This window comes from Geotrypetes seraphini, chromosome 3 (assembly GCF_902459505.1).
Source record: "Geotrypetes seraphini chromosome 3, aGeoSer1.1, whole genome shotgun sequence".
In the NCBI taxonomy this organism is placed as follows: domain Eukaryota; kingdom Metazoa; phylum Chordata; class Amphibia; order Gymnophiona; family Dermophiidae; genus Geotrypetes; species Geotrypetes seraphini.
Window position 1 is genome coordinate 382378650 of NC_047086.1, and position 14943 is coordinate 382393592.

Genomic DNA, 14943 nt, shown 5'->3' on the forward strand with positions numbered 1-14943 from the left:
CTTTTATAAGTTGTGTCCGATATAAATTTAGTAAATATGGGGAAAGGACATTTTGAAATGTTTTATAAAATTCTACTGTATAACCATCACCACCTGGAGCGGATCCAACTCTAAGAGATCTCAAAGCTGTTTCTAATTCTTTTAATGATATAGGTTCATCTAAACTCCGTTTTATATGATCAGGAACCTTAGGTCCAATAATTAAATCTAAAAAATTTTTACCATCTTTTTGCCTCTCCAAATAAGGGTCGGAAGAATACAGGTCCTTATAAAATTTTAGAAATTGCTTTAAAATTATATCCGTTTGATTGGTTATTATACCATTATCATCTTTTATCCCATTAATATTAGTTCTTCTTTTTTTTGCTTTAAGATAATTTGCCAATAATCTTCCCGCCTTATTAGAATTTCCATAATACATTGTCTGTTTGGAAAACAAATCTCTTCTTATCATTTTTGAAGCTAATTCATTATATTTACCTTTTGCTTTCAAAAGAGCTTGCAATACATCATGTTCCCATTTGCTTACCAATTTAGTTTCTAGTACTTTAATTTCTTTTTCTAACTCTATATACTGCATTTTAATCTGTTTCCTAACAAAAGCTGAATAGGATATAATATGACCTCTCATAGTCGCTTTAAAAGCGTCCCATACATTTTCAATAGATGTATCTTCCACTAAATTAATTTGAAAGAAATCACTAATTTGTGTTTTAAAATTTTCCAAAAATTTTTCATCCACAAGCAATGCATTATCAAATCTCCAAAGAGGTCTTCTATTTTCTAATTGATCTAATTGTAAATCTATCCATACTCCCGCATGATCCGAAATGATAATGGGATCAATGGAAGCCTTAAACACTTGTTGCACCTTATGTGATGAAATAAAAATATAATCTATTCTTGAAAATGATTTATGAACCTGTGAACAAAATGAAAATTCCTGATCATTAAAATGAAGAATACGCCATATATCCTTCAAATCACATGATTGAACCAAATTATCTAAACCTAAAGATTTTATACTTTTACCTGGTTTTTTATCCATTAATGGATCCATTACAGCATTAAAATCTCCAGCCACCACTAAATTAGAAGCAGCCAGTGGTAACAACATACTCTGCAATTTTTTAAAGAATTCTGATTGATTCGAATTAGGGGCATATATATTGAACAACGTCAGGGCATTATTTCCCATACTTATATCAACATGTAGCCATCTTCCATGTGGGTCCGAATTTACTATCTTAAAATTGGCCATACACTTTTTATTTATAAGAACTGCTACTCCTGCTTTTTTACCCTCTGCTGGAGCAAAAAAAACATTCTTTCACCCACCCACCCGTTAGTTTCTGTGATTCCTTTATATTAAGATGGGTCTCTTGCAGACAATAAACATCCGCATTTTGCTTCTTTAAAAATGATAATACCTTTTTCCTTTTGATTACATGATTCAGGCCATTGACATTAATAGAAAATATCTTAAAAGACATAATATATTTTATACTCCTTATCATAATCTTCCTCTTCCCTTCTTCCATAACTAAGATCTAAAAAACTTCTCCCCATGGCACACATTCTTACCTCCAAATTACCCAATCCCTTATTAATCTTTTCCTTAATCATCCTAGTAATATCTTTAATACCCACCTTCTTCCCACCCCTCCCTCCCCAATATAATGACTGCTTAAGGACACACATTGGACAGTAATCCCAACTTCCTCCCTCCCCCCAGGCAACCAATATTTATTAATAACCCCTTTATCCTTTATTGAGACAAACTCACTACCTCTCCACAATATATCTAATTATATCTCTCTTCTAATCATAAAACCTTTTTTCTTTTTTTTCCATTTTAAAGTAATTAATTTCTCTATCTATTATTTAACCTTTAGTCACATAACCATATTTATTTCCTAACATTCCATTAATGCATTTTTATCATTTCACCAATCTCTAATTCATTCCCCCAACATTTTATTTCATTCAAGAAAATTCTATCAGTCATATATTTAATAAAAAGTATCATTTTCCTATATCTTATATTATCTAATCCATCTTCTCCTATCCTCCTTTAAATATCTAACAACAAATATCCATCTCTTCATATATTTCTGTTAAAAAAAAAACTTCAATTTTATAAGTTTTTATCCTCTATTTGTATTTAAACATTTGTATTTCATTTTCAAAATAATTTTTTTTCCCCCTTTTTATATTTCCTCTTCTCCAAATTAAATCCAATCTTTTTAAAACTATATTATCACAACATCAATCTTTACATTCCTTCAGCTACCAATACATTCTTATGTATCTTTCTTTTATATTATTCATTTTCCTTTCCTTTACTTGCATTTAAATATCATATAACTTGTCCTTTCTATCATTAGTCCATTCTGCAATCTTTTCCTTATTGTCCTTTCATTCTTTACTTTCTCCTTTTCTGACTTATTAAATAAACTGAACTTTCATATTTATTTCTTATCTCCATCCATCCACTCTTAAAGACTTTTGACTGCCAATTTTCATTCATTTTTTTTTTTTATAATATCCTTTTAGTCTATCAGTCCTGCTTTCTTCTTCTTCACATCTATTTATTTTCCTATTCAGTCTTCACGTTTCCTTTTGTGTTAATTTGTCCAGTCCTTTAATCCTTCTTGTTCATTCTTTACTCCAACCATCCATCTTTCAGTCTCCTAAAAGTTCAGTCTAATAACTTCACTTTAATGTCTTTCCAGTCTATCCTTCTTTCTTCTTTACATTTTCTTTTTCACTTGTCCATTTTTATTTCCTGTTCTTTGTTGCATATTCTTCTTTTTCCAACAAACTAAAGTCCCATAGTTCTTTATATTTAATTTTTTGTTCAATATCCACCAATCCAGTCTTAGTATTTATCCCTTCATTTCAACACCCAATGTGCTAAAATGACATAGGTTCTGATTTTGAAAGAAAGGTCTTTAGTTTTTCCGGATCAACAAAATACAAAGATTTATCCCCACAAGATACCCTCATTTTTGCTGGGTAATATAACCCATACTTATATCCTTTTTCCTTTAATTGAGATCTCAGATCAAGGAATTTCTTCCTAATATTTGCTGTATTTTTAGCAAAGTCTGGTAAAAACCATATTTTGGATCCTTTATAGTTTAAGTTTTTATCCTTTTTGGCAGCATTTAAAATTTCTATTGCTTGCTGGTATCTTAACATCTTGAATATTAATGGTCTTGGTCTCCCTTGATTTTCCAGACTCTTTATTGGAATCCTGTGTGCCCGTTCTATTTCCAAAGGCTGTTTGAAATCCAACTGTAATAATCTAGGAATTAAATTTTCTAAAAACTGTATTGCATTTTTCCCTTCCAAATTTTCCTGTATTCCAAAAAGTTTTATATTCTTTCTTCTTCCACGGTTTTCGTAATCTTCCAGCTGACTTTTCAATTGAATTATTTCCAAACTGTCATTTTTGCATCTTTTTCCTTCACATTCTAAGCTCTCCATTTTAACTTCTAACTCTGTTGTTCTTTTATTAGCTACTTCCATTTGTCTGTTTATATTCAGGATTTCTTCCTTCAGTTCTGCCATATTACTCACAGACTCTGTCAGCATTTGTTTGATTTGCCTCAGTTCCCCCATAACTTCAGCTTTGCTTAACTCCTCTGATACATCAGCAGGAAGCGGAACCTTACTCGGGGTAATTTGATCCTGCTTCTGCCTTTTCACAGCCCCTCCGGTTTCACTCTTACTCTGTCGGGTGCTCGCCATGCTCCCGCTGTCCTCTCCGATGTTTTCAGCCGAAAACAGTTTAAAAGGAAATCTTTATTTATTCAACAGTTGCCCAGGTAAGAGGAGCGCTGCGATCACACGACCATTTTGTGTGCACGCTAAGCCACGCCCCCTACAGGTTTTTTTTTTGAAAATTGTCTACTTAGACCTCTTGGCTACCGGGATGTCTAGGCCGCCAGAGCGTCTAACTTTATATCCCATTTTCGATCAGAAAAACACCCAGGTTGAAAATGTCCTAATCATGACCATTTGGATGTGGATGGGGCCAGCATAATAATGGATTAGCCACATAGACATCCCGACAGAGCAATAGAACACCTTAGAGGGCACTGCTGTGAACTTCACAAAGGGTGCCAGCTGTATATTTCACCATAACCCCCTTATAATTTAGGGTGAGCCCCACCAACACCTAAGTTATTATTATTACTATACCTTCCTGTATACCACCCCAATAGTACTTATGGCTGAAGGAGGCACCTATATGGCAAATACTAGGGTTTGGGTAACTCACACTTTCTACCATAAATGTAGTGGTTAGAGTGGCTTATGGGCCTGGGTCCTCTTCTCTATGGTTCGATGTGGTTCATTCCCCATACCAGATGCTGCTGTTTTAGAGACAGGTATGTACTTTTTTGTTCTCATTTTTGTGTGGTGGAAGGGGGTCAGTGAGCATGGGGGCGGGGGGGGGAGTGTGGTCAGTCATCTGGTCAGTTTGGACAATTTTGTGGCACTTAGACCCTTCTAAAACAGGTCTAGTTCCAAACGTATATCAACAAGATATCAAAAATCTTCATAATCAATTTTCTTTAAATATCTCAATATTTCATATCTCAGTTATATAGAAAACGTATCCAGTACTTAGCTTTCTTGAAGTTAGGCAAGGGACAGTCCATAATACCAAAATGGCTCATGTTTTGCTTTTAAGCTGTTATCAAGGTTAGCCCCCTTTAAATTCACCTCTGTCATCTCACAGCTATCAGTAGAGGGGCCACTTCTCTAGAACTGATTGTCTTCTGAACTCATGCTACAAACTAATTTGTTAGAATGCAGGGCAAATGTTACAGCTTACTATTTTACTCAAGTTTTAAGGTATGCTAATGAACTGATCTGTGTTTTGATATCTGCTTATTTTGCATATGTCTTATTTTATTATTTGATGTTGTTGACTTATGATTTTTTTATGTTTCAGTGTAAATGGATTATTAACTAACAACAAACTCTAACACCATTAAAGTGTTATTTACCATAGGGCCCTATGTACAAAATAGGCCTGCAGTAAATAATGACCCCCCTAATATGAGGTAGGTGGAAAATCACAATACTGTGTAAGCAAATAACATTTGCTTGAAAATGAGTGACTACATTTCATAGACAGTTTCAATGGTTGGTTTTCATTCAAATCTCTATAATGACATCATCTACAATTCTACACGAACTGATAAACAGTAAGACAATTTACCATCGGAAGCTTGAAGACTGTACACCAGACCCAGGGCCAGAAAACCTTTAGGAAGGAACTCTCCAGCATCCTCACCCATGTCCATTATCAATCTGGCAAAATATTTGCCTTCTTCTAGCTGTAATAAAATGAAAAAAGAAAAAAAGTTAATGGATATTTTCTCATCTTTACACTAGCTCAGAGGTCATCAGTTGTGATTCTATGATATTTCAATGTAATATTTACAAAACTCAAAAGGGAAGTATTTTATCAATGTACTCTCTATAAATAATACAGGAAGCAAACATTTATCTATTTCTATTTTTCAATGAAGAAACCACAAGCAAGCTCCGGCTAATAAAAGCTGGTAAAGTGGAGCTGATGATTTGGAAACTCTCAGGTTTATTGTTCACATAAAATTATAAAAACACAACAATTAAAAGTCAATAAAACAAATACAACTTGCCAAAACAACAAGTAGTCCCAGATGTATACCAGTCTGTATACAAATCAGATGGTCAATTATATGTATATGAATCCACCTTCGTGTCCACAATAATAGCAGATTGTGATGACCACTTAGGACGATCCTCTGCTTTCTTAAACTCCTACTTGACCACACTTGACTACTATTCAGGTCACTCATGTCCAAGCCAACTATGACATTGATCTCCGTTTCCTTTCGTTTTTCACTAGCCATCTTATATGTTAGTTAGCTGAGGATCTTGGCAAGCACTTGGCCTTCTTGTTTCTCTCCAAATCTCCATCCAAGTCAACTTATTTAATGATACAATTCCAGAGTATTTCAAGGAAAGGATGACTGTATACCACCCTAAAAGATCTTTGCGCTCTGGAAATTCAGCTTTGCTGAGGGGCAATGTTAATCCAAAATATGTAGAAACTTATATAATGACCTCTTGTTGTGCTGGGGTAAAGTTATGAAATTCGCTGGTAGGACAGTTAAGGAAATGTGTTGACAGAGGAACTTTTAGAAAATTCTTAAAAACACAATTGTTCGTTACGGCTTTTTTATAGGGTCTGACTCATCTTGATCGAAGGTTTATTGTGAATTTAAATCCTGATGTTTGTTTGTCTCTTTGTATTGTTTTAAGTATTATATATATTTGATCTCATGTAAACCGTCTAGGCCTAGACCAGTGGTCTCAAACTGAAACCCTTTGCAGGGCCCCATTTTGGATTTGTAGGTTCTTGGGGGGCCTTAGAAAAAATAGTTAGTCTTATTAAAGAAATGACAATTTTGCATGAGGTAAAACTCTTTACAGTTTATAAATATTTCCTTTTGGCTAAGTCTTAATAATAATATTGTAATTTATAGCTAAAGAGACATATGATCAAGAAAATGTTTTATTTTACTTTTGTGATTATGATAAACATACCGAGGGCCTCAAAATAGTACCTGGTGGGCTGCGAGTGAGACCAATGCTATAGGTTAAGGCTCTTTATACCTGCATTGTGATGTCATAGAACTTTATGGTTATAGAAACATAGTAACACGATGGCCATCCACAGCATCCACTATCTCCTCCTCTCCCTATTGGCTAAGGCTCTTAACATTTGCATTTCCTCTCCTTATTGGCTAAGGCTTTTTACACTTGCATTGTGATGTCATAGAACTTTATGGTTATAGAAACATAGTAACACGATGGCCATCCACAGCATCCACTATCTCCTCCTCTCCCTATTGGCTAAGGCTCTTAACATTTGCATCTCCTCTTCCTATATGCCAATGGTCTTCAACTCAAACCCTTTGCAGGGCCACATTTTGGATTTGTAGGTACTTGGAGGGCCTCGGAAAAAAAATAGTTAATGTCTTAATGAAATTACAATGTTGCATGCGGCTAAGACATAATAATAATAATATTGTCATTTATAGCTAAAGAGACATATGATCAAAAAACTGTTTTATTTTACTTTAGTGATTATGATAAACATACCAAGGGCCTCAAAATAGTACCTGGAGGGCCGCATGTGGCCCCCGGGCCGCGAGTTTGAGACCACTGGGCTAGACGGTATAGATCTTTTAAAAACTCGTAAATTCTCCTGAAAAAGTGATGCTCCTATTTCAGGACCTTCTTTTGTTATGTTTGGGGTGGTTTTTAAAAAAAATAATATTTCTCCTCTTTCAATTAAGTGTCTACCTTAAACATATGCTACTGCCAATAAGGGGGTTCTATAATACGAGTATCACATGGAGCAGGTTTCTGTAGCTCACAGGTGTTTAGCCTATCAAAAGCCTGGTAATGAATCGAGACCTCTTTCACTTCAGATCTTTTTCCATATCATTTGACTCCTTTTCCCATCTTTCTTTCTGTAGCACCCAAGAACTTTCATTACTCTCTAAATCTGCTTCTTCTGATCTAGTACAAGTGTGATACACTCACTGCATTAATGTAAGTAGGAATAATCCCAATCTGTGTTTTTACCTTATTATTTTCTAGAGCAAGTTTGGGAGCAAGAATCCATCTTGAAATGAAATGAAACCTTTAACTGCTACAAGAACCCTCTGACATCACACTTTCCTGCTCTCAGAAAAGATTGATTTCCCTCAAGAAAATGACTCATGACTGTCCAGCAAATCAGTGCTTTCAATTTCAGGTCTAGATATTCAGCCTGCTAGTCATAGTTGCCAGGCCCGCGGTTTGCTCGTCCAATTGAGCTGCTTTGGAACACTGGTTGTAGGAAATTCTGAGCAGCTGTGGGTTGTGTTTTTTTGGCCTGGTTTTAGATTTTTGTCACTCTGATTTAGGCTGCATCGTGGCACGGTATTCTTGGCAAGCCCTGCCGCACGGATGACATCATATGCATTCGCATATGCTCAGAGGCCCTCCAGACCTGGCAGGAAAGAAGAGATGAAGCAGTGTGGGGGCGGGGCTGGAGGCAGAACAGGGTAGGGTTTGGGGCAGAAAAGGGTGGGGTTTGGAGCGGTGTTGGGGGCAGAGCTGGGGGCAGACTAGGGCAGGGCCATGTGTCTGGACTTTTTTAGTGTCAAATATGGTAACCCTAGACATTGGGCTGTTTTTGGGCTGCTTTTTCAAGGTAATTGGGCGGGATTATACAAAAGTATCTGGCAACACTGCTGCTAGTTTTTTTTTAAGTTAGTCCCATGATCACAGGACACTTAGAAAAGAACGTAGCTATTGCCTGACTGCTTAGTCTAGCTCTTTAATCAGGCCTCCACTTTAACAAAGCCTACTCAAAAAAAGGACAGGGCCCTTCGGTATCAGGATCCAGGAAGGAATGGATTAGTGGTTGAAGGAAAGGAGTGGCCTTCAATGTATTATCCAAGATCCAACGCATTCTGCTGGCCACACGTTAGATATGATTCTAGTCCCACCATCATCAGCTTTTTCTCATTCTGATATCTCCAACACTCCAATTCCATGGTCAGATCACCATCTTATTTATATTAGACTGAATGCACAAAAACAATCAACAACTGCCACGCAACCAAAAAAGATTTCATACCGTGATTACTCAAAATTAGAATTATCCAATATTCCTACATACATCAATCCTGAGGTCATTAATTTAGACACTGACTCTCTTGAGGAACAACTTATATCTTGGAACTCAGCAATTCAAAATTTATTGGATAAAGAAGCCCCTATTATAAATAAAATCATTTCGCCCCGTAAAATCCAAAATCCTTGGTTTACTCAAGAGTTACATTTATTCAAAACACAATTAAGATCACTCGAAAGAAAATGGCGTAAAAACAAAACGGCTGAAAATTTAAAGTTTTATAAAGATCATGCATCATTATACAAAACTAAAATAAATCAGACTAAAAGAAAATATTACTCCAATAAAATATCAAAGGCTAAAAATCTATCCATTCTTTATTCCATCCTAAAATCCATTGTTCCTACTGCCCAGAAGAACACTAACAATAATAAAAACCCACCAGCTCAAGTCCTAGCCAACTATTTTCAAAAAAAAAATCAGAGATATCCGTCAAAACTTTGATCAGTTCGTGACAACCGATTCTACTGACAATTTTCATAATACCCATCTTCCCACCGCTAAATGTTTCACTTTTAACTTACCTTCTCTTGAACATATTGAAAATCTCTTCCTAAAAATTAACATCAAGGGTTCACGCTCTGAAATTATTCCTCCGATTATTCTAAAAAAAAATTTTTCTCATTTAGGCCCCTTTATTCACTCCTTCATTTCAAAAAGTCTTAATACAGGTTTTGTGCCAGCATTTTGGAAAAATGCAGTAATTTCACCCATACTGAAGGATCGGACAATTAGTTCTGAGGAAGTTTCAAATTACCGTCCTATCGCCAATATCCCATTTCTGGCCAAACTAACTGAAAGAGTAGTCTTTGAACAACTGTCTGACTTCATTGAATCCACTAATGTTTTACACCCGAATCAAACTGGCTTTAGAAAATACCACAGCACAGAATATTCATTGATCGGGCTTACAACAAACATAAACTATCACCTCGATCACCATAATTCCGTTATACTTTTTTCTTTGGACCTATCGGCTGCATTTGACACAATAGATCATGTTGTACTCTTAGATAGATTAAAATCTATTGGTGTTTGCGATCAGGTTTTGCAATGGTTTGTCTCTTTCTTAGCAAACAGACAATACACAGTCCACCTCAACAACACAAGTTCAAAACCTTACTCCCTTAGCTATGGAATCCCTCAAGGATCCATTCTATCACCCTTACTGTTTAATATTTTTCTTTCACCGCTACTTAGTTTATGCCAATCTATTGGCTTTTCTTCATACACTTATGCAGATGACATTCAGCTATTTCATCCTTTAAACCCCGAAAACACAGAAGAAATCGTCCAGATCAATAAAAAACTCGATACTATTAAAAATTGGCTTTCTGAGAATAGACTAGCAGGCTTTCTGAGAATAGACTAGCACTAAATATCCTTAAAACAAAAGCAATACTTTTTTTTATGGAAACAAGGAGTAAAGCTAGCTGCTCCTTTTATTGTCAACAATATTCATATAGAGTTAGTTTCTTCAATAAAAATACTTGGGGTTGTGATTGATGAAAACTTTACCTATCATGAACATGTTAGCAACGTTGTCAAATCCTGCCTTTATAAATTGCGAATGATCCGTTCAATTTCTAAATTTCTAGAACCTAAATCTTTAAATATTCTATTACATTCACCGATAATAACAAAGCTTGATTACTGTAATGCATTATTAATAAACATTACACAAAAAGAAAAAAAACGGCTACAAATAATTCAAAACACTGCAGTTAAACTTTTATATAATGGTAAGAAGTATGACCATGTAACCCCTTATATGATCGAGTCGCACTGGCTCCCTATTACGCACCGCATAACATACAAAATTTTATTGCTAGTTTTCAAAACTTTATCCACAAACGAACCTTTATTCATAAATCGGATGCTTATTCCACACAATTTATCACGCTCGCTTCGTTCGTTAACACAAGGGTTACTGGCAGTCCCTTCTTTAAAGGTGGTAGGTACCAGACGTCATGACATGTTTTCAATTGTGGCCCCCCAAACTTGGAACTCTTTGCCACAATACATAAAAAATGAAAAGGAACTCAGTCTTTTTAAAAATAAATTAAAAACTTTCCTTTTTAAAGATGCTTTTAATCTTTAATAGAAATTACTTTGAAACACTCTGCCATAATACATTAACAATGAAAAGGAACACAGTCTTTTTAAAAAAAATCTAAAAATTTCCCTTTTAAAGATGCTTTTAATCTTTAATTGCAATACTTGCTACTGTAGCTAAGTCACCCCTACCTTATGTTTCTCCCTTGAATGTTCCCTTTTTTCTTCTCGAAATATCTATTATGTAACTTTTCCCCTTTTATCATCATGTGTCTTTGTGTTTTGTCTGTTCATGAGTCTGTTTTTCATTTAATATTTGAGATTACCAATATGTCTCTTAAAATACTTATATTTGTCTTAAAATGTTTGTGTGTCAGTCAGTTCAGGAGTTTGTTTTTATCTTGTACTTGATATTATTAATATGTTTTTTAAAATGTTCATGTATCTTATTGTAAATCGCTTAGCAAACTTTGGATAAGCGATTCATCAAATGAATAAATAAACATAAACATAGTGGTTAGAGCTATAGTCTGAGCACCCTGAAGTTGTGGGTTCAAACCCCATGCTGCTCATTGTGACCCAGGGCAAGTCACTCAGTCCTCCTTTGTCCCAGGTATATTAGATAGCTTGTGAGCCCACTGGGACAGATAGGGAACATGCTTGAGTGCCTGATTGTAAACCACTTAGATAACTTTGATAGGCTGTACATAAATAAATAAATAAAAAATATGCAAGCAGACCCACAGAAACAGAAGGCGCTGCAACAGAAGGGATCCTAAAGTTGGGGTATCATAGGAACTGTTCTTCAGAAGGTTGGCACTGGTTAGCCATACCAAAAGGATCTCTGTTATAACAGTGACACTATGGGGCTCATTTTCAAAGCACATGGACATCTCAAAGTGGCAAAAAAAAAAAGTCTGTCTTCCAAAAACAGCCAAATTGCAATTTTGGGACGGCAGAATTTGGACATGCTGCACTGTAGTGTGTCTAAATAGAAAGGGGGTTAGGTGGTTAGTTTTAGGTGGAACTAGGGAGGGCCCAAAATTAGGACTCCAACAGCGATAATTGAATGGAAAGAAACATCCAAGTCTAAAAAGGAGGACATTTTCATTTAGACCTGTTAGTCAATCCAGGGTACAAATTGTTGCTCTGATTGACCAGTGGAGGGATTAAAGCATGACCCTCTCATGAATACCCCAGGGATTGCTGTCCCCTCCCTCTCCCTAGAAAGTAAAACAGAAAAGGAATTCCAGCATCAAGTATTTTGGGCATCCTGAACAAAGCAGATAGTAGGTCTGAGGAATAGCCTAGTGGTCAGTGGTGTGCTCTGTAAACCAGGGAAAAGGGACTTGTATACCACCTTTTTGTGGCATTTGCATTTCAAAGCTGACATTCAAAGCGGTGGCTTCTGGAGGATTAAGTGACTTGCCCAGGGTGACAAGGAGCAGCCCTGGGATTTGATCTCACACCCAGGTTCAATTTCCACTTCAGCTCTTATTATTCCCTTTAAATTGTGAGCCCTCCAGAAACAGAGAGACGCCTACTGTATCTAAATATTTACATCTGAAAAGCCTGAAGGCTACTGTGGTAGTGTAGATAGATGTTATGAACAGGATATCCCAATTCTGACTTGAAACCAAAAAACCATTGGCAACAAAATTTCAATCCCACTCAGATATAAAGACTTCAGTACGGGTAAACCAAACGCTTTGTATTTCATTTTTTTACCCCGAGCAGACAACTCATAGGTGACTAGCATCAGACAATTTAAATGCGCCTGCCTAGCTTATAAAATCCTCCCCTAATCCCACTATCTTGGAACTCCTCGAGTCCTGACACCACCAGGCCCACCCAGAAACTTAAATTATCCTTCCCTTCGCTAAAAGGTATCCTCTATCCGGGAAAATTGGGAAAATCTCTCTTCTTCAGAATCACAGGGCTTTGAAATCATCTTACTGCCCCACTACAGAATCAGGGCTCCTTCCAACTATTCCATAAGCACCTCACAAAAATGTAATGCTCTCCTCCCCCCTATACTTATCCTCCAAACCCAATGTATTATTTCTTCCTAGATTAAGCTCTTGTAAACCATGCCGAGCTCTATAATTATGGAGAGGATGCGGTATATAAACTTAAGGTTTAGTTTAAATAAGTCCTGCCCCGTACCTCATTAAGTCTTATTTGTTTTCAATTATTTTAAATATTGATCATAAAATATCTGTGATAAAAAAAACTTTTTCTAAAAAAAAATATACAGTGTTTCAATGAGTGGGAGACAAAGTTATAAATCCACACACTGTCCAATGATTTGCTTGAATAATTTGCTTAATGTGGAAAAAAAATCACCAAAATAAATGTGATATTATGAAAATGTTGCGACCATAAAAACGATCCAACTTATCCGAGTCCCATAGGGATACTGTCACCACTCACCACAATTCTGACTTGGACATCTTTTGGAAAATGCCTCCTCTATATTATGCTAGATAGAAATTCACAACCTCTAACTGCTCTGGATGTGCCCTTCTCCAAATACCATAAACACAGATGAGACAACTGAAGTGGCTGAATCAGGGTTTTTTTGTGAACATAACATCTATACATGGCCTAAACTATTTATGCAGAGCCCAGAGTCACTGGTTCTGCTTTGAGAAAGGTCAGGACTGCAGGTAGCGGAGATTTACAGGACTGAATTCTATCCTGAGAGCTGCAGATGGAAACTGCAGAGAAAGCCAGAGTCCGAAAACATGCCTCATTAGTTAAAAAAATAGACTGCAGATCTTGCCACCAATAATCAACACTATTAACTCTGGCAGAAAGCCACAAACATCCTACTTTATGAAAACTCTTATTATAGCAGGAGAGAGATCGAGAAGACAGCGTACTGGAATAATACATTTCAATTAAGGCTTCTCATCAAAATCGTGCAGTGCCAAACAAACAATCTGATCACCACAATTTTCAAGAGGGTTTGCTGTACAAACATACAAACTACAGGATGAGTTTCTCTGCATTGCTGTTTACATTATTCATTACTCATACAATGATTACACTGTATTATGTGGACAAGTAAAGCAGGCAGGAGCGACCAAGATGGTAAAGGGGATGGAACTCCTCACGTATGAGGAAAGACTAAAAAGGTTAGGGCTCTTCAGCTTGGAAAAGGGACAGCTGAGGGGAGATGTGATTGAAGTCTACAAAATCCTGAGTGGAGTAGAACGGGTACAAGTGGATCGATATTTCACTCCATCAAAAATTACAAAGACTAGGGGACACTCGATGAAGTTATAGAGTAATACTTGTAAAACCAATAGGAGGAAATATTTTTTCACTCACAGAATAGTTAAGCTTTGGATGCGTTGCCAGAGGTTGTGGTAAGAGCAGTTAACGTAGCTGGTTTTAAAAAGATTTGGACAAGTTCCTGGAGGAAAGGTCCATAGTCTGTTATTGAGACAGATATGGGGAAGCTGCTGCTTGCCCTGAATCGGTGACTATTTGGGTTTTTGTCAGGTACTTGGATTGGCCTCAGTGAATACGGACTACTGGGCTAGATGGACCATTGGTCTGACCCAGTAAGGTTATTCCTATCTCCCTCAGCAGTAAGATTATAATAGCAGTAAGATTATAATAGCAGTAAGATTATAATTGTGGGAGTTCAAAGGTGGATTCTATAGCAAGTTATAAATTCTGTGGCACACTGGGTAGATGTGCATGGATTTACATATTTAATATTTTTATTTTACATTACAAAAATATATGCCGTCGTTTTCAAACCTGTCTTACCCATCTGGATAAATTACATGGTTCTTTTTTGTAAGATTTTGGGAGGAGAGGAGAGGAATCTTAGCAATAGGTGCAGGAAACATAAGAAACTAGATTCGCTAGGGGAAGAGCTTTAGGGATAACGAGAAGATTTTATAGAAAGTAAGGATCATAGATCAAGGGAGGGGAAAAAATGGGAGCTGGGGAAGGTCAAATGTGGGGTGGTGAATATGTGGACCAGCCTCCTGTAAGAGGTGGTAGAGGTGAAAACAGTATGTGAATTCGAGGCAAGTAAAGGAAGTTAAAGGGACAGGAGATGGGTAGACTGGATAGGTCATATGGTCTTACTCTTCATCTGCCTTCATTTT

The 14943-nt window shown here is 36.4% G+C and overlaps 1 protein-coding gene across 2 annotated transcripts in view; it reads right to left on the minus strand.

The window, feature by feature from the left end:
• Positions 1-14943, minus strand: part of TTC7A (tetratricopeptide repeat domain 7A) — a 351234-nt gene that overhangs the window by 160996 nt on the left and 175295 nt on the right. For both annotated transcript variants that reach the window (XM_033938375.1, XM_033938376.1), the window contains one exon: positions 5237-5354. In XM_033938375.1, the coding sequence (XP_033794266.1) occupies positions 5237-5354 (118 nt within the window). The remainder of the gene's footprint in view (positions 1-5236; positions 5355-14943) is intronic.